Here is a 19,623-nt window from a genome sequence, read left to right as displayed (position 1 = left end):
GCTCGACTAAAAGTTGATGGTTTGAACCCACTCAGCAGTATGGCAGAAGAAAGTCCTGGCAATCTGTTTCCATACAGATCACAGCTAAGAAAACCCTAGGGAGCAGTTCTACTCTGTAACAGCTGGGATCACCATGCGTCAGAATGAACTCGACACCAACATGTTTGGGCTTTTTTGTTGCGTTATTCTCCCATGCTGGAAAAAAATGAAAGGCTATTCAAAATGACTCCCATTCCCAAAAGGAGCAAATTTGCTTCTACAAATAAAAATATCTGCTAAATATACCACCAGTCTCATTTCTGGAGCAGAAGGTTTTATTGCGCTCTGATAACTTCTCCAGCCTCCCCCTCTGCACATGCAGGATCTGGCTGTATGACACTGAGGTTGTGAAAAAGTTCCTGTCTCTACATGCATCTCTTCTTGGTGTTGCTTAAAAACACGTCCTTATTTCTCACCCCTGCGGCCTTCAGGGCAGTGAACTTGGCTTGGAGTTTCCAGGCGGTGGGGCTTCTCAGTCTAACAGCTGGTGTGTCTAGTAAGATGCTGAAGACTGACAAAGCGGGGAGGCGGATCCTACAAAATAGCAGATGCTTCTCTCAGCTCCTGCTTCCTGGGGAAGTGACGGCCTGCAGCATCCTGCAGGTTCGAGGTGAAAAATCTCCTTGGAAACTTGCCCTTAGGAAATTCACATCTGAAAGCACGCTGGAAAGACAGCTATCTGGAGGGTTTTGCTGTTAAATCGACAGACTCCTGAGAAATCACATTTTGTATAACTTCGAGGGCTACCTATAAAATTGTTCTGGATAGTGTTCTGAAAACAACTGAGATGTACAGATACAGCTTTGTTTTATCAATGGTGAGGGAAAATAAACTCAAAATATTGCTTTCCTTCTAAAAGAGGCAGTTTATAAAATACTTTGTGCCTGGGATAATCGGGGTTGTTTCATTCATTTTTATTTATTGACTCTAACGGTTTAAATGTGGAAACTCTGGTGGTGTAGTGGTTAAGAGCTACGGCAGCTAACCAAAAACTTGGCAGTTTGAATCCACCAGGCTCTTCTGGAAACCGTATGGGGCAGCTCTACTCTGTCCTATAGGGTCACTATGAGTCAGAATGGACTTGACTGCAAAGGGTTTTTTTTTTTTTGGTTTAATGCTCTAAGTGGAGCTCTGGCGGAGTAGTGGTTAAGAGATAAGGCTGTTAACCAACAGGTCGGCAGTTTGAATCCACTAGGTACTCCTTGGAAACCCTATGGGTCAGTTCTACTCTGTCCTATCGAGTTGCTATAAGTCGGAATCGACTCAATGCCAATGGGTGTTTGGGTCCTACTATTGTATGTTGGGTGCGTTGGGGGCCAATGACTTGTCTCTTCAGTGTTACAAGTACACAGAAGGAGAGGAATTTGCTCAGCAGCTGCGCTTCATAGATTATAGCCAGGCATCTCATCCATGCCTGATCCAAATTTAGGTGAAAGGTGTTTGTAATGAGACTTAGGGAATCTTGACCTGGGGTGAATGTATTTTGCATGTGGGAAGGACACAGGGGGCCAGAGCGGACAGGCCCTAGGGCGACCCCTCAATGATTTCTGTCTCTTGGTATTCACGGCTTTGTGTAATCCCCTCTCCACTGAGTGTGCGTAGGACCTGTGACTTGCTTCAAGACAAGAGAACATGGCAAAGGTGACAGGACAGCCTGTCTACAGTTGTGTTATATTATATGGCAAAGGTGATGGGAGGCACTTAGGTGCTTATGCTATGATATATACATAAGGCTCTGAGCAGACTAGCTTTCTCTCTCCTGCTGACTTTGAAACAGCAAGCTGCCTTGACTTCTACAGCTGCAAGGAAATGTGTTCTGCCAACCACTGAAAGGAGCTTGGGTATGGATTCTTCCCCAGTCAAGTCTCCAGATGGGAATGAAGCCCAGCTGATGCCCTGATTACGGCCTCATGAGACCTCGAGCAGCGGACCCAGCTAAGTGGTGCCAGACTCCTGACTCACAAAAACTGTGAGATAATTGTCAGGAACACATAATTGTGTGTTGTTTTTAGCCCCTAAGTTTGTGGTAATTTGTTACACAGTGTCACGGATTGAATTATGTCCCCCCCCCCCCCAAAATATGTGTATCAGTGTGGTTAGGCCATGATTCCCAGTATTGCGTGGTTGTCCTCCATTTTGTGATTGTAATTTTATGCTGAGAGGATTAAGGTGGGATTGTAACACCGCCCTTATTCAGGTCACCTCACTGATCCAAGGCAAAGGGAGTTTCCCTGGGGTGTGGCCTGTACCACCTTTTATCTCTCAAGAGATGAAAGGGAAGCAAGGAGAGAGTGGGGGATCTCATACCACCAAGAAGGCAGCACCAGGGTCCCTGCACCTTAGAAGCTTCTCAGTCAGGGGAAGATTGAGGACAAGGACCTTCTGCCGGAGCCATCCAAGAGAAAGCCTTTCCCTGGAGCCTGAATTTGGGCTTGTAACCTACTAGACTGTGAGCAAATAAATTTTTCTTTGTTAAAGCCATCCAATTGTAGTATTTCTATAATGGCAGCACTAGATGACTAAGACACACAGCAAGAGAAAACTAATGCAAATGTTCTCAATAGGTGATAGATTGAGTGTTTATAGCAAACTCTTAGACCAGTGCCATTTTGTGCACAGGTTTTTACAGTAAAAATTTAACGTTGTGAGTAGGTCCGGGGTCTTAAAAGCCTGTGAGTGGCCATCTAGGATACTCCACTAGTCTCACTCCTTCAGGAGCAAGGAAGAATGAAGAAAGCTAAAATACAAGGGAAAGATTAGTCCAAAAGGACTAGTGGACCACATTTACCATGGTCTCCACTGGACCGAGTCCAGTACAACTAGATGGTGCCTGGCTACCACCACTGACTGCAGGGACAGGGATCACTGAAGAGGGTCCTGGACAGAGCTGGAGAAAAATGTAGAACAAAACTCTAACTCATAAAAAAAAGACCAGACTTGCTGGCCTGAGACTGGAGAAACCCTGAGAGTATGACCCCCGGACACCCTTTCAGCTCAATAATGAAATCACTCCTGAGGTTCACCCTTCGGCCAAAGATTGGACAGGCTCATAAAACAAAACGAGACTAAAGGGGCTCATCAGCCCAGGGGCAAGGACTAGAAGGCAACATGGAATAGGAAAGGTGGTCATAAGGAACCCAAGGTTGAGAAGGGAGAGTGTTGACATGTCGTGGGGTTGTTAACCAATGTCATGAAACAATATGTTTACTAACTGTTTAATGAGAAACTAGTTTGTTCCGTGAACCTTCATCTAAAGTACAATAAAGGAATAAAATTTAACCTTGTAAGTAAAAAATAAAATTTAACCTTGTAATCCTATTAATTGGACAGTGATGTGCTACTTGGAAATTACCAAAATGATAGATATGACACTTGTTTCACCTAGGTCAACAGTACAGTCCTCACATTTAAAATGACATACAAAATGGTAAAAACCATAGGATTTGACAGCTCCACCAAAAATCCTACAGCTGCCATCTTAGCGCCCCAATTTCTGTAAGATGTTAAATGAAGATAAAATTAAATCTTTTACGTTCCAAGCATGTGTGGGAGTCGCAGAGAGCCACATGTGTTTTTCTTTTGATTTAGAAAGATTATTTTCAGTTAGGTCATCAGTGCAGGGAGAGAAGAGCTGGGCAAACAAGGCATTCCTGAGAATATCGTTTCACTTGATCTAGAATTTTCCAGTTGTCAAGGCACAACCAGTTCAGCTCCCAGGAGTACAGAGAGGACCACTCTGTGGGAAACTGACAGAGGCCTGGAGAGACATTTGTGATCCAAGGGTTTGCTGTTTGACCTTGAAACTGACCCGCTCACGGAGCAGCAAGGCCATTGTGGAGAGGAAGTGAGCAACGAGAGTTTGAGTGTTGGCTCCTTTGCTTCCTGGTCACTGACATTGGCTGCTGAAATATTCTGCCTAGTTCACTTGAGAAGACTGTCTGGATTACCTGCCTAATGAAAGACTGTGTAAGAGCTCTGAATACAACTAGAAAACCGAGTCACATGGCACCAATGATAAGACACTGTAGTCAGAGAGGCTTTCAAATATTCTTGTCAGATCCCCAAGCATGTGAGAGTTAGTGGGCTAAACTGAGGCTTTCTAAGTGCAGGAAATCAGAAACATTCATTATACACAGAAACAATACCTGACATAACTCCGTGGCCTTGGGAAAAACCACTTCATCTTCATGGGTCTAAGTTGTATCATTGGTTAAATGAAAAAACAGAACTAAGTAAGAAGAAAGGGATTTGTTTCCTGACTCAGCATCACTTCTGTGTGCAACCCCTTGCCATGCCCAAATACATTCCTGTCACTGGGAGGGAAGGTGGTCATAAGCTTGGATTTTCAAATCAGAGAGATTTGGGGTTTGAATCCTAGGCCTCTTCCAGTGACTAGCTGTAGAACTTTCAACAAGTTCTTTGACCTTGCTAAGCCTTGCTTTCCTTACCTCATTGATAGAGTTAATACCACCCACTTGAAAGGTTGATATGAGGGTCAAGTGAGATAGTGTATCAGTCAGCTGGTGCAATAATGCTGCAATAACAAGCCCCCCACACTCAGTGTCATGCAATAAGCATGGGGCTGGGGGGCTCTGTTTTAAGCTGAAGGCCTGCAGATGGCCTGGGGCGACTCTACTCCACATGCCTCTCAGTCTTCTGGAATCACTGAGCTACTCAAAGCATATTCTTCTCATAACCATGGCAGATGTGCAAAGGGAAAGCCCAATCATACATTTCAGGCCTTTGCTCATATCACACTAATGGCCAAAAGGAAGGCACATGGCCAAGCCCAAAGTCAAGGTATGGGGAAGTACACTCAGCTCAGGTGAGGCTGTGATGAGGGGGATGAAGAATTGAGTTTAATAATTTAATCCACCACAGATGGTATATGTGAAGTGCTTATAGAACACAGCATCTGGTATACAGGGCCATGATTATAATTGATGTCTCCGATTATGATTTTTTTTTGCCAACTTTCTCGAGGCCATCAATCTTCCCTGTACTACCTGAGGCCAAAGAGAAAATTTCTCCTGGTCAAATATACCACCATTCTACTCACCTGGCTGATATTGCAATATCAGACTCTCTCCTTGGAATGATGACTGTTCTTTTCCTGTGGTCTTTCTTTCAAATACAAGTACTTTGGGAGGGGGTGTACAAGGTAATCCTTAAACCATTAGGGTTGAAAGACCCAGGAGAGGAAAAGAAAGAATCCAAATGCAGCTCAGTCTCTGATATTAGGTCTGGGTTTGTGTCACTAAGAAATTGGGTGAATCCAAACAAATCAGTTAGTCATGCTAGTCAAGGTTTCTTCATCTATAAAACTGGGTCAAAACTATTCAACTGTCACCAGAATACGGCAGGTTTTGTATTCTCTATAACACTGTCCAATGTATGGTTACAATATTACTTCTCCATGTGGGTCAGGCCTGTTTCCTGGGCTGTTTGAACAAAAGCTGAGGGTAGATTTATACCTGCTTTGCCCTCACACTAGGGTCTGCTCTGGAATTGAGTTGGGATGAAATAACATGTTGAGGTAGCTACAGAAAGCTTGTATGTTGTCTTAGTTATCTAAACCCAAAAAACCAAACCTGTTGCCGTCGAGTCCGACTCATAGCTACCCTGTAGGACAGAGTAGAGCTGCCCCATGTGGTTTCCAAAGAGCAGCTGGTGGATTCGAACTGCCGACCTTTTAGTTAGCAGCTGAGCTCTTAACCACTGCACACCAGGGTTCCCTTAGTTACCTAGTGCTGCTGTAATAGAAATACCACAAGTAGGTGGCTTTAACAACAGAAACTTATTTTCTTCACAGTTTTGGAGGCTAGAAGTCTGAATTCAGGGTGCCGGCTCTAGGGGAAAGCTTTCTGTCTCTGTTGGCTCTGGTGGAAGGTCTTGTCTCTTTAAGCATCTGTTCCCGGGTGATCTTCTTGTAGGTTGGCATCACTCTGCCTGGGTCTCTGCTCTGCTCGCTTGTTTAATCTTTTTTTATATCTCAAAAGAGATTGACTCAAGATACACCCTACACTAATCCTGCCTCATTAACGTAACAAAGACAACCCATTCCCAAATGGGATTATAACCACAGGCATAGAGGTTAGGATTTGCAACTCATATTTTTGGAGGGCATTATACAATCCAAAACATACGTATTCTGCCACGGTGTGGGGACTGCCCCATCTTCTCTTCCCTGGAGTTATATAAGCGGGACCAAGTCACTGCAGAAATGCTGGGAAAGGGATTTGAACTTGACAGGAGATGTTCAGAAATAGACCTAACCATCAATAAGTCATAAATAGCTTTCCAATATAGCCTATTATTGACAATGGCTTTAAAACGGTACAGTCTATTTCTGTTTACCCTGGTGGTAAGGGTGATTGGAGATGCTAGACTGCTGAGGGGGAATGACTGAGAGCTTTCATTCGAGCATGTCAGTGGTACATTTTTCACTGGGATGCTGGGAGCCATCTTCCAAATGCAGGGTCATGGAACATGAGGTTCAGTTACTCTCTGTGTGTGCCAGTGAATAGCAGATGCGGAACCCACCACTTGCAGATACAAAACTGCCACACTGGGTGCCAGGACAAATCAGCCGGGAGGCCTAGAGAAGGTGTTTGGTTAGCATCCCACCCTCTTCAAAATGGAAACAGGGATGAGTGAGTCCCTGCAGTGATAACTTTCCCATGTGAGTCCCTCTTCCTGAAGACCTCAGCCTTTGTTTGCTGGAGCAACAACTAGGCCATCTGAGCTGAAGTTTGCTCAGATTTTGAGAGAAAATGTTAAACTGGCTTAAGTAAAGCACTGCAGTAAAAGAAGGGCGGTATCTATAAGCTGTTGATGTCAATTTTTTAATTTTGAAAGTGGTATGTGTCTGTATGAGAGAGAGGAGAGAGGTTGACATTGATTGATTTAGGTATTTGGGGAGTGTCGCAGTCATTTAGTGCTGCTATAACAGAAATACCACAAGTGGATGGCTTTAACAAAGAGAAATATATTTTCTCACAGTCTAATAAGCCAGAAGTCCAAATTCAGGGCATCAGCTCCAGGGGAAAGCTTTCTCTGTTGGCTCTGGAGGAAGGTACTTGTCATCAATCTTCCCCCTGGACTAGGGGCTTCTCCGTGCAGGAACCCCAGGCCCAAAGAACTCATTCTGGCCCAGCACTGCTTTTTTGGTAGTATGAGGTCCCCCTGTCTCTCTGCTGGCTTCTCTCTTTTATATCTCAAAAGAGATGGTTTAAGATACTATCTAATCTTGTAGATCTCATCAATATAACTGTCACCAATTCATCTCATTAACATCATAGTGATAGGATTTATAACACATAGGGAAATCATATCAGATGACAAAATGGTGGACAATCACACAATACCAGGGATTATGACCTAGCCAAGTTGACAGATATTTTGGGGGGACACAATTCAATCCACGACAGGGGGTGAGATGATATTCTGGCATGTGGCATGTTAAAATTCTAAGCTCATTGACACAAAATGGAAAACTGCTTTTCAGAAGTTTCCAGCTGTGGTAGGATCATAGAAATAAGAATGTATAATAAATCTGGCTTTAGTTTTGGTTTTCTCCTCTTCTCTAGAAAAAAAAATAAAAGATTACCTTCCCCAAATCTCCTGAACCTAGGCGGATGGAAGGCTTTGGGGCTGAAGCAGTATTTTCCTTCACAACCTCTTCAGAAGTGAGATGGTTGGGAAGACACATTGAAAATGGAATGAGGGATTCCAGATAGTAAGTAACAGGCATCAACCGAGTTCTGAGAGCCCAAGCCTGTTAGCCTCACTGGTTTTGCAGGTGTAGAAATCTTAGAGATAATATTAGCAAAGGCTTAACCTGCCTTCCCAGGGAGAGCCTTGGTTCTAATCTTAACAGGCTCTGCTGCCATCCTTTTGAAGTTGCCCTTTTGATGAGAGGTTTTAAAATCTTGGTAATCTGCCCCAAAGCTTTCATTTTATAATTACATTTTGCTTTTCAATAAAATCAGTGCTCTTTAAAACACACGTACACACACTATTCGGTAAGGAGGTCTATGTTTTGCTTACGTGTCTTTTGATAATCTTATAATTGGGAGGACCCCTGCATCTGAAATATTCACACCCATTTAGCTAACATATCCCTAACATTTGCAGGATGCTGTAGCAAATCTATGTGGTTGGTACACTTTAAATTGGATCTGACCTTTAGACGAATCAATTCATCGTATAATACAATTTCTTGTTCCAAGATCTGTGTCCTTCATGCATGGGGACTGAACAAAGAGTAACCTCCTCACCACGGCTAATAATAGCCCCCCACCATCTTTTTTTTTTTTTTTTACCATCTTTTTTTTTTTTTTTTAGTCCCTGCTTGCCCCTCTGACCATGTCTTCCACCCCGCTCCTGGGCTCACTCTGCTCCAGCCACATGGGCCATCTGTTTCTCCTTCAAACGCCTCAAGCTCATTCCTGCCACATGGCCTTCACACTTGTTCTTCTTTACAAATGTAAAGTTCTCCTCCTTCCGGGTCTTCTCATGCCTGGCTCCTTTGTCACCTCCATAGAAGGACACCCCTCAACTACACTAAATAGTTCCCCACATCCTCAGTTACTTTGTATTATTAGAATGTTTTATGTTATTTATAATACTTGCTGCTACTGTTGCTATGTTGTTTTCTTATTTAAGTGATTGCTATGTGTCTTTCCCATGTGAATTCAAGCTTCATAAAACAGGGACCTGGCACCACATCTTCACATCTGCAACTCTCTTACCTAAAACAATGCTTGGCACATAGAAAACCAGAAAAAAAAAAAAAAAAAACCCAAACCTTTTGCCATTCTGTTGATTCCAACTGACTGTGACCCTACTGGACAGAGTAGAACTGTCACATAGGGTTTCTAAGGCTGTAAACTTTATGGAAGCAGGTTGCCACACCTTTCTCCCTAGTGGGTTTAAACTGCCAACCTTTCAGTTAGTAGTGAGTGCTTAACCACTGCACCACCAGGGCTCCTTGGCACATAGCACTCAATATTTGCTGAATGAATGAGTGAAATTTATGTAACGTTTCTTAAGTTGTGGAGGTTTTCAGATGCAGTTCTCAGAAATGGCTCTGAGTTAACCAACAACTGTTGGTTATGCAGGAGAAGCTAAACTCAGAGGAAATAATAGCAACAACAACATGGTTATTCTCAAAAACAATACAACAATGTTAGGCCCTTCTTAGTGAGCATCTCCCAGCTTGTTTGAGGTGGTATTTGTTATGGGTTTAATTGTTTTTCCCCAAAATATGTATTGAATACTGGACCTTTGTACCCATGGGTACAATCTTGTTTGGAAATAAGGATTTGTCTTTTGTTGTGTTAATGAGGTTATAATTTCTGACAAAGAGATACACATGGGGGAAGATAGATGCCATTTGAAGGATGTCTACAAGCCAAGGACCTCAAGGAACCAAGGAACACCCAGGCTTACCAACAAGGAAGGAATCAACACAGCCCAAGACCTAAATTCAGACTCTAACCTCCAGAACTGTGAGAAAATAAATTTCTGCTCTTCAAAGCCACTCACTTGTGGTATTGTGCTATCTGTTGCCATCAAGTTGATTCCGACTCATAGTGGCCCTATAGGAGAGAATAGAACTGCCCCATAGGGGTTTCCAAGGAGCAACTGGTGGATTTGAACTGCCAACCTCTTGGTTAGCAGCCATAGCTCTTAACCGCTATGCCACAAGGGTTTCCTATTGTGCTACAGCAGTCTGGTAATACGATGGTAATCCTAGGAAGGTTTAAAAATAAGTATTATAGTGTAACCTTGAAACACTATAAAATACATTTGAAATAATGAGGAGATGAAGCTAAACCACACTATCAATACTTTGTAAGAGGCTAAGTGTTGGTGTAACAACATATTTTCTAACCATTTTATGTGGCTTTACTGTTTTGTAGTTCTACTCTCTCCTATAGGATCTCCATGAGTCGGAATAGACTCGATGGCAATGGATTTGCTTTGTGTTTTTCAGTGTACTGTTTTGTACTGGGGTTTTGTATGTGTACATTTACTCTTTTAAAGGTGTTTATGATGGAGCAATGGTTAAAAGCTTGACTGCTAACCAAAAGATCAGCAGTTCAAACCCACCAGCGGCTCCTCAGGAGGAAAGACCTGGAGATCTGCTCCGATAATGATTACAGCCTAGGAAACTCTATGAGGCACTTTTACTCTATTATATAGGGTCACTATCACCTCAACAGCACACAACAACAACACGGTTGAAGCAGCCAAGAAAATTTGATATATTCAATCTATGATTTTTTTTTGAAATATTTGGGAGAATTTGAATGATATTTAATGTATAATATAATTTGATTGGTGGAATTAATTTAATAGTTAGTAGGTAGTGGTCCCTAGGTGGTGCCAATTGTTATGTGCTTGACGACTAGTTGAAAGGTTGGTGGTTTGAGCCCACGCAGTGGTGCCTCAGAAGACAGGCCTGGCAATCTGCTTCCAAAAGGTCACAGCTGTGAAAACCCCATGGAGCAGGTCAACGGTGCACATACAGGCTCGCCATGAGTCAGAATCGGCTTCACGACAGCTAACAACAACAGTAGTAAACTAAATACAGATAATAGAATGTATTCTCCACACACTAAAGCCTCTTGGATCTGGCAACACAAGCTTGCAAAGGAAATATTAGCACCTCCATTGTACGAACAAAGAAAATCCTATTCAAAGAGGGTAGGTGACTTATCTAAAGCCGTACCATTTGTAGCTGGCAGATCTTGGATTAAGACTCAACTGCATTGTCTCCACGGCCCTTCCTTCCATTTCTAAGTGCCTGACTTGGGGAAGAGAAGGACATTGAATTTGATGTTGTAAGAAAGATGCTCCTGTGCTCAACATTTTATTTTAGTAGAACAGATCCAAAAGTAGAGGAAGGCAAAACCATGTTTCAAGAGGATAAGAAAATCATGGAGAATCCATAAGCTTCCAGAGGGGACCCAGTGGAAAACATGGAGATGAAAATGAAAGGACAGAAGCCACTCAGCTCAGCTGAAGGTCAGTGCATGGGTTTTATATTAGAGGCCACAAACAGGCATCCAAACCTGTGGCTGTTAAGACAATTCCAACTCATAGCGACCCTATAGGACAGAATAGAACTGCCTCAAATGGTTTCCAAGGAGTGGCTGGTGAATTCGAAGTGCCAACCTTTTGGCTAGCAGCCAAGCTCTTAACCTCTGTGCCACCAAGGCTCCACAACAGACAGCGGAGCTAGAAAAGGTCAGATGGGGTGGCCTTCAGCTGTCAGAAATGCTGGGAGTTTCATTCTGCTAAATGCATGGCAACCGTCTGATGTACAGTTTGAAGTTCCTTCACACCAACTTTCAGAATGTAGAGGAAGCACTGAGAGAAATCGCCCCTCTAGACTTAATTCTGACCAACAAGGAAGAGCATATGAGTGATATGTAAATGAGAAGGAGCTATGGAAGAAATTGTTACCCTGGGTCAAAGGAAGTCATGCTAGAAAATGTCTGGTATTTACCCTATATTTTAGGAATGCAGATTTCAAAAAATATTCAACAAAAAGGAGAATCTCATAAAAATATGACTAAGGAGCATGGAGTGGCCTTAAAACTTAAATACTGAATGCAAAGTTGTGGATCATAAAAATGAGGAAGAAAAAGTAGGGAATTATAGAGTAATTAAAGGTAGACTCATTCTTTGATGTGTTTTCAACATAAACTATGAGAAGGAGGAATACAAAATGGTGGCACAAGTCTTTAAGAACGGTGTGGTCAGACTGGAGGACTTAGTTCTATTTTACCTGTTTTTGTGAGGAGGATGGTTTTTAATGCAATGGTCAGGAGCAGAAGGTAAATGAAGAAAAGACAGGATTTTGGTTTTAGAAGATTATAAACTACCAGAGATGATGAAGATAAGGCAAACCTACTCTGCCAGTTTAGCTTTGGTTTCTCTATGAATCTTCAAACTTGAAAGAATAAAAAAGAAGATGGTTAGAAAGTATCTGAAGGCCAATTTCAAAAAGGAGATGATGAGTAAGGATCTGGACATTTTAAATGGCCTGAAGACTCTTGAGGATTGTGTGCTTTGCATTCTTATGTTTTTTTTAAATTTTCTATGACACTGAAAGGGGTGGGATACTACATATAATGATCTTTGAGAAAGTTGTAGAGGCTGGAAGATTACCAGCCAGTGGGAGAATGCCAAAGTCCCTATTTTCAGAAAAAAAAAAAAAAAAAGTGGGTAGCGTATAGTGTGTGAGGAGCAAATTGCAGGAGGCACAGATAACCAAATTTGATGTTCTACCAAAAAGGTTAAATATAGAGGTTGTTGTATAACTTATGCCTTAAGCCAGTAGTTCTCAAAGTTTCCTCAGGAGTCTCTTAAAATTATTGAGGACTCCAAGGAGTTCAGTTTGTGTTATATCTATCAATATTTTCCATACTAGAAATTAAAACTGAAAAAAATTTGAAACACAAGAATGGAAAGCACAGAGACCATTAGCTGTCAGAGTAATGTCATCACATATAGCTTCTAGAAAATTCCACCGTACAATTAGGTGAGAATGAGAATGAAAACAGCAAATGATGCCTTCATATTATTATGAAAATAGTTTTGATCTTATAGATTCTCTAAAAGAGACTGAAGGACCCCAGGGACTCTGGACTAGACTTTGAAAACCGCTGCAGGAAAACTTCTCCCCACCCCATGCCCAAGGAGGTGTAAACACAGATGTCATTGACAATATTACCTGTAATAGCAAATACTTAGAAATATCCCTTAGTACAGAAATGGATAAATTATTAAGAAAACAAACAAAATTATAGACCAATTTTAAAATAAACTCATTTTCTGTGGCTCATGTACATTTATCTTAAAACAATGCAAGTTAACCTTTAAAAAACGGTGCAGGGGTGGTATCTGACCTCCTCCAACTTCACAAGGGGGAAGGAGAACCAAGATCAATAGCCCAAGGCTGATTCCTTTGAGGTGGAGGTCAGACATGCCTCCTTTCTCTGCCATATATACTAATTCTGACACCAACTGTCCCTCACATAGCACTCTCTACTTCTCTACTGGGTTTGATAATTCATTGCAATGGCCACACAGAACTTACAGACCATACTCATGATTGTGGGGTTTATTAGGGAAGTAATAGTTACAATTCAGGCTCAGGAACACTCAGGATACAGTTCTTCCATTAGGACAGCCTCTTCCAGCTGCTCTTGTAGGCTCACCTCTCCCTGGTCCTAGGCCTCTACCCAAAGGCACTCAGCTTTCTCTCTCTGTGGGCTGGGAAGCCCACTGTGCTGTCTCCTGCTACCGGGTCTTTGCTGCCACTGCTTCTCCTCAGCTTCAAAGTTACAGCTCTCTCTCTCTGTGTCTGTCTCTGTCTCCTGCTTTCAGGAGCTTCTCAGCGCAGGGATCTCAGGTCCTAAGGACATGCTCTCTGATCCTGACTGTTCTTCCTTGGTGGTGATAGGATCCTCCCCCCTTCTCTGGAATTGGCTCTTTTTTAAGACAAAGTTAATCAGTTCTCTTAGTAGGCCACAATTACTCTATCACACAATCGCCTGGGTAGGAGTTACAAGACCGTGGCTAGAAAAGCCACACTGCCGTTGAGTCGACTCCAAATAGTAAGATACATTAGCATTTGTTCATTTTAGGTAGATGCACAAAGGCAGTCTGAATCCACCAGCTGCTCCTTGGAAACACTATGGGGCAGTTCTACCCTGTTCTGTAGGGTCGCTATGAGTCAAATCGATGGCAACAGGTCTGTATTTTTTAGCATTTTTTCAAATGCTTTCTAGGCTCTTACAGAGGGAAGAGCGACCCTTAAGTTTTAGCTTCACTCGTCCTAGAACAGTGGTTCTCAAAATATTTCCCACCCATGAGAGTCATCAGCGTCATCTGAGAGTTCGTTAGAAATGCATGTTATCAGGCCTACCCCAAACCTACTGAGTCAGGGTCTCTGGGGTGAGGCCCAGCAATCTGTGAGATCTGTTGAGCAAGAACAAATGTGACCATTCATCTTGCCCTTTAATGCATCTAATTAGGCAGGAATTTGGGGAATATTGCTTATGATATTCTTGTGAATAAAATGATGTTATATGAAGAAGGAGTTTCTTAAAGATATTTGCAAAGTGTTTTTAAAGGGAAGCCCCCCTCTCCATTTTGGGTGTTCAGGTTATTTTGGTTAGCCTGCTTAGACACATAAATTTTAACTTCTGTGGCCCAGGACAGGAACCATTCCTGAAGCCAACTCTTCAGACAGGGATTGGACTGGACAATGGGTTGGAGAAGGATGCTGGTGAAGAGTGAGCTTCTTGGATCAGGTGGACACTTGAGACTATGTTGGCGTCTCCTGCCTGGAGGGGAGATGAGAGGGTAGAGGGGGTTAGAAGCTGGCGAAATGGGCACAAAAAGAGAGAGTGGAGGGAGAGAGCGGGGTGTCTCATTAGGGGGAGAGTAATTGACATAGCAAGGTGTATATAAGTTTTTGTGTGAGAGACGAACTTGATTTGTAAACTTTCACTTAAAGCACAATAAAAATGATTTAAAAAAATTAACTTCTGACACAAGTCCTGCGATCCTGGGGCTTCTGGTGAAATTTCTGAAATTTTGGCTTGACAGCAATGGGTTTTGTTTTTTGTTTTGGCCGGTATAAACTTGTATTGATTATGCATTACGTTGAAAATTTCTTCATAACTACCTAAATCTTCTCAGCGTGTGGCCCCTAGTCCAGTAGCATCAGCATCACCTGGGAACTTACTAGAAATGCAAATTCCTGGTCCCCACCCCAGTCCTACTGAATCGGGATATCTGGGAACGTAGCCCAGCAATCTGTGTTTTAACAAGCCTGGCAGGTGATTTCTGATGCACAGTATCATTTGAGAAACTGACCAAAAAAAAAAAAAATCCAAGTAGAATTTGTGTGTTCTTGGTAAAGCATGACTTGCAATTTAAACAGTTTCCAATATGAACAGCTGAAACTCTAACCAATCAAAGAAAAGACTTGGTTGCAATGGCCGATTCCCACTTAGAGCTAGCCAGCCTGAAGCTTAATGACATGAAACACTGAAGGACTGGCACTTTTCCGCAACATAAAGGGCTATATATGTCTTCCACAGGCTGTTTTAATGATGTCTTTTTCTCATTTTTCTTTGTCCACTTTTAGGAACAGTTTGACCAAATTAGAATTTTTGGTTCTACCTAACTGAAGTCACTTTGTCAAAATGTCTTTAAGTCCGCACAACTCTATCTGGTCAGTCTTGTCCGTTAATTCATACCCTCTTATTACAAGGGTTGTTCTAACATGTGAGGTATAGTCTCTGTGGTTTACAAGACGTTGTTCTCAAGCGACTTGGAAGATATTTCCAAATAGTGGGATTATCCAAATTGTATGGCGTATGCTGGCCTCCTAAAAACCTTATAATTTATTCTAGTGTCAATAATTTTGCCCAAGGTATGCCAACAGTACTAACTGCACACAGTATTTGGAGAGGAGATAGGGTCAACCTAAAAGAGTATGGTGTTTATAACAAACATTTTCATTTCATGGAAACTGGCTGCTCATTGATCTGGCATCAGGGTTAGAAAGCCCGTAGAGTGAGTAAGGAGAATCACAGGGCTCAGGATCTCAGAAGTTAGGAAACCCTGGTGCAGCCCTCAGTGGGGCTAACAAATTCTGCTAGAGGGATAATGAGTCAGCCCATTCAGGAGATGGAAGAAATGAGCTAGAAGGTCTTTTCCTAAGCTCTAAGTCCACTTGAGCGTGGTGGATTATCACTGAGCATGGGTGTACCTTCGTTCACTGCTGGCCAGGACCTGCTAGGACCTGGACAAGTAAAAACCTACAGTGAAATAAATGATACTCTGTCCTCAACCGTTAACAAACACACTCCTTAACAAGGAAGCACACATCCTGAGATATTAGCTAGGAAAGTACACTAAGACTGCCTCCTTCTGGGATATTCCTCATCCAGTGATAAGTGAACTCAAGGGTAAGAAAATAAACCCAAGTTTTACTAGGGCATTTTTCATTCTCCATGATGGTCAACAGCAGAGGACTTTTCTGGGAACACTGCCCATTCCATTTTCTGGATTTCTGTAAAAACTCAGGATATAAGAAAAATAATGAAATAAAACATGTATTCTTTCAAATTCCAAGTTCTTTTTAGATACTGGCCACCCTATTATTTGGTCATCACTGATACATTAGCCTTCAACTCTCTTAGGGAGAAAATTATCTTCGATTGTAGCATATTGTCCAATATTAACCAGTGGAGTGGGTTAATTGGTCAGTTTCTATTAAACATTAATCAGTACCTGTTTAAAATGGAAGATTCCTTTTGCTGGAAAGAGTAGATCCATACGTTCAATATCAGAAAAGAATGAATGAGATTGTGCATGAATAATGGAATCCAAATTTTAATTTGGTCAGCTCAGGTGATATTAAGTATTCCCCATAATTTATCAGCTATGATCTTTTTTTACATCCTTTTAAAAATCAACCCACTTATGTTTTGCATATCATTTAAACACATGTATTCAATAGTCATTTTAACTCCGAATAAGCTATGAGTCGGAATCCACTTGACGGCACTAAGTCTAGGTTTTAAGGTATTCACATAGCTCAGACATCTACAGATACAACGAGCAAGAGGAGAATCTGAACTTAACGCTTTGTCTGGATTACAAAACCCTGGAATGGTCGATTGGATAACATAACATAAACTTCAACTATGGTCCACCTCCTGTAGATAGCTTTTGGGCAATTATATCACGGTTTGTGGAATTCTTATCATCTGAGATATGGAAGGAAACTGCAATGGCTGGATTTTCTTTGTAGTTATTTGGCATATCTGTAAATACAACACATCTGCTTTCTGCTTTAATGTAAGGATTTTCATGAACATTCTTTACCAAAAATCTACTAGTCACTTATTTAAGGTAAATTATATCCTATCCTAGGCCACAAATTATTTGCTTTTATTTGAAATAGCTCTATTGTCGGCCTGGAGACAAATTTTATATATCTCTCTATATAGATGTGTATATATATATATAGATGTATCTATCAGGAGGGACCAGTTCCTAGAGAAGGACATCATGCTTGGTAAAGTAGAAGGTCACTGAAAAAGAGGAAGACCCTCAATGAAATGGACTGACACAGTGGCTGCAGCAATGGGCTCAAACACAGCAACAATTGTGAGGCTGGCACAGGACCAAGCAGTGTTTCGTTCTGTTGTACATAGGGTCGCTATGAGTCTAACCTACTCAGTGTCACCTAACAACAACATATATATATATATATATATATATACTGTCAAAATCTGGTAGTTCGAAGTTTTATATACAAGAAAAGTTTAAATTTTCTGAGGGAGAATGCAAAACAACCAAAGTTTGTCTAACATGATGTTTAATCAGAGGTTATTGCCAATATTTTAACCAGAGAGGGTGGATAACATCCTTCAGTGTAAAGACAAGCAAACACCACTTAAAGTAGAAACAAACTGTCCTATCTTGTGATTGCACTTTATGTGTCTGACTAAAAAAAAATCTGAGATCTGAAAGCTGAGACCCCTTTTGATATGCTGCAATTTACAATAAACAGTGAATATTATAATCATTGAAGGATGATTGGGCATAATCTGTGGATTTTCTTTTTTTTAATACACAGCTTAGGCATTTTTGTTGCTTGCACATAAAGATGGCGCACGTATCAAATAAGGACATGCTTCTTCAGCCAACTTACAAATGAATCCTCACCATACCTTCATGGGAGCCAGCTGGATGGGTGTGATGCACGAAGGATCTACCATGGGCTTCGGCCTGTTGGCTGTGTCTGCTAACAGGCTGTGCCATTGCTGAGGGAGGCCGGTAAATTTCTGTTCTTGTGGATCAAACCCAGTATGAACCCTGTGTTCAAAGTTGGATGGACCAGATATTTCAATCTTTTTCTTTTTCTTTCCAAACATGATGCAAAAACCTAGGAAACGGAAACAGAAAAGGGGCAGCTGTTTATATCATACTAGCAGAAGACCATAGGAGAGTTATTGTTAATTCATCCACAGTTACATCTTTTCAGTTATTTCTCTCTGTATACTAGCAGCAAAAGATGAATGTTGAGTTTTCAAGGTGTGGTAGATTAGATTTTTTTCATTCAAATTTTTTTGTTCCCTCTTTGCACGTGCCCTGTTTCAATGAGAGTGGAGTATGGTTCTCTGTTCCACTGGCCTTTAGACTTGACTATGGAATCTCCTTTGACCAATGGACTGTGGATAGAAGAGACAGTGCACCTGTTTTGGGTGAAGGTTTTTGGAAGCACTGTGTGTTTCTTCATTCCTTCTTGTGTTCCTGCCACTTGCCATGAAGATCTCTCAGGTACATGATGCTACCTTAGGTTCCAGAAGGAGAGACTCATGAAACAGATACATTCTCAGCCTCCGGTGTGGAGTCAAGCCCATTGTTACAGATTGAACTGTGAGCCCCCAAAATATGTTTTGGTGTCCTGACCCCTATACCTGTGGATATAATCCTGTTTGGGAATATGGATTTCTTTTTATGTTAACGAGGCCATATCGGTATAGGGTGTATCCTAAACCTAATCACTCCTGAATGATATAAGGAGCAGACACAGAGGGAAGTGAGCACAAACTGGCAAAGATAGATGCCACGTGAAGATCACCAAGAAACTGAGGAATGCTGGAAGAAACAAAGATTTTCCCTAGAGCCAACAGAGAGAGAATTTTACCCTAGTGCCTGGTCCCTAATTTGGACTTCTAGCCTCCTGAACAGTGAGAAAATAAATACTCACTAGTGGTATTTTTGTTATCATGGCACTAGCAAAGTAAGACACCCAGGCAAGCCCACCTGAGCCATAGCTGAGCCATAGCTGAGCCACAGCTGACTCAGGAGTAAGAAATAATTGTAATTAAGCCGTTGAGATTTTAGACTTGTTCGTTACCTGGCACTGTCAAAGCAAAAGCTGACTAGTACGTGTGTGTACTTAAAAAACATTTGTATGGAAAAAATATTGTATACATGATAAATAGGGTTAATAATTATACTTACCACAAAAAGTTGTTATTAGAATTAAATGCGTAAACATTTTTAAGCACCTAGAAAAGCACTTGGCATAGAGTAAATGCTAGTTGCTTTACAACTTCACATGTTGGAATAGATTGTTACATGGAAAAATCTAATACACCAGTGAAGACCTGATTTATCAGTTAATACCTTGCAACTTCAGATGCTACTATCTGGCTGGTTGAGGGTCTAGGGCATTTTCAGTGTTCAGGAAATTATACAAGATAAGTGTCTCTATGCACTTCTTCCCAGGATTATTTAGTGAAACTAAAACACATTAAAAACTATAACTTGGTCATGTGTTGGACTAATATTTTAGTTAACTTTAGACCTGACAATTGTTTAAAATAAGAGATGACCATTATTTCAGATAAGCCATTAGAGAAGAGCTCTTTCGAGTGTATTTATGACTGAACAAGCACTGGAAATGTTAGCCCAAATATTTTTAGAGCTGGAAGAGAAATGTGCTACAATTCTGATTGTAAATTTCCCAGT

The 19,623-nt window shown here is 41.5% G+C and overlaps 1 protein-coding gene across 1 annotated transcript in view; it reads right to left on the bottom strand.

Annotated features, from left to right (window-relative positions):
- The window catches only part of PAK5 (p21 (RAC1) activated kinase 5), a 325,437-nt gene that overhangs the window by 89,838 nt on the left and 215,976 nt on the right, over positions 1 to 19,623 (bottom strand). The window contains exon 4 of the mRNA XM_064275780.1: positions 17,814 to 18,028. Within this exon, the coding sequence (XP_064131850.1) occupies positions 17,814 to 18,017 (204 nt within the window). The 5' untranslated portion in view covers positions 18,018 to 18,028. The remainder of the gene's footprint in view (positions 1 to 17,813; positions 18,029 to 19,623) is intronic.

Source organism: Loxodonta africana, chromosome 24, assembly GCF_030014295.1.
Source record: "Loxodonta africana isolate mLoxAfr1 chromosome 24, mLoxAfr1.hap2, whole genome shotgun sequence".
Classification (NCBI taxonomy): domain Eukaryota; kingdom Metazoa; phylum Chordata; class Mammalia; order Proboscidea; family Elephantidae; genus Loxodonta; species Loxodonta africana.
This window is presented reverse-complemented; position numbering and strand designations above follow the sequence as displayed.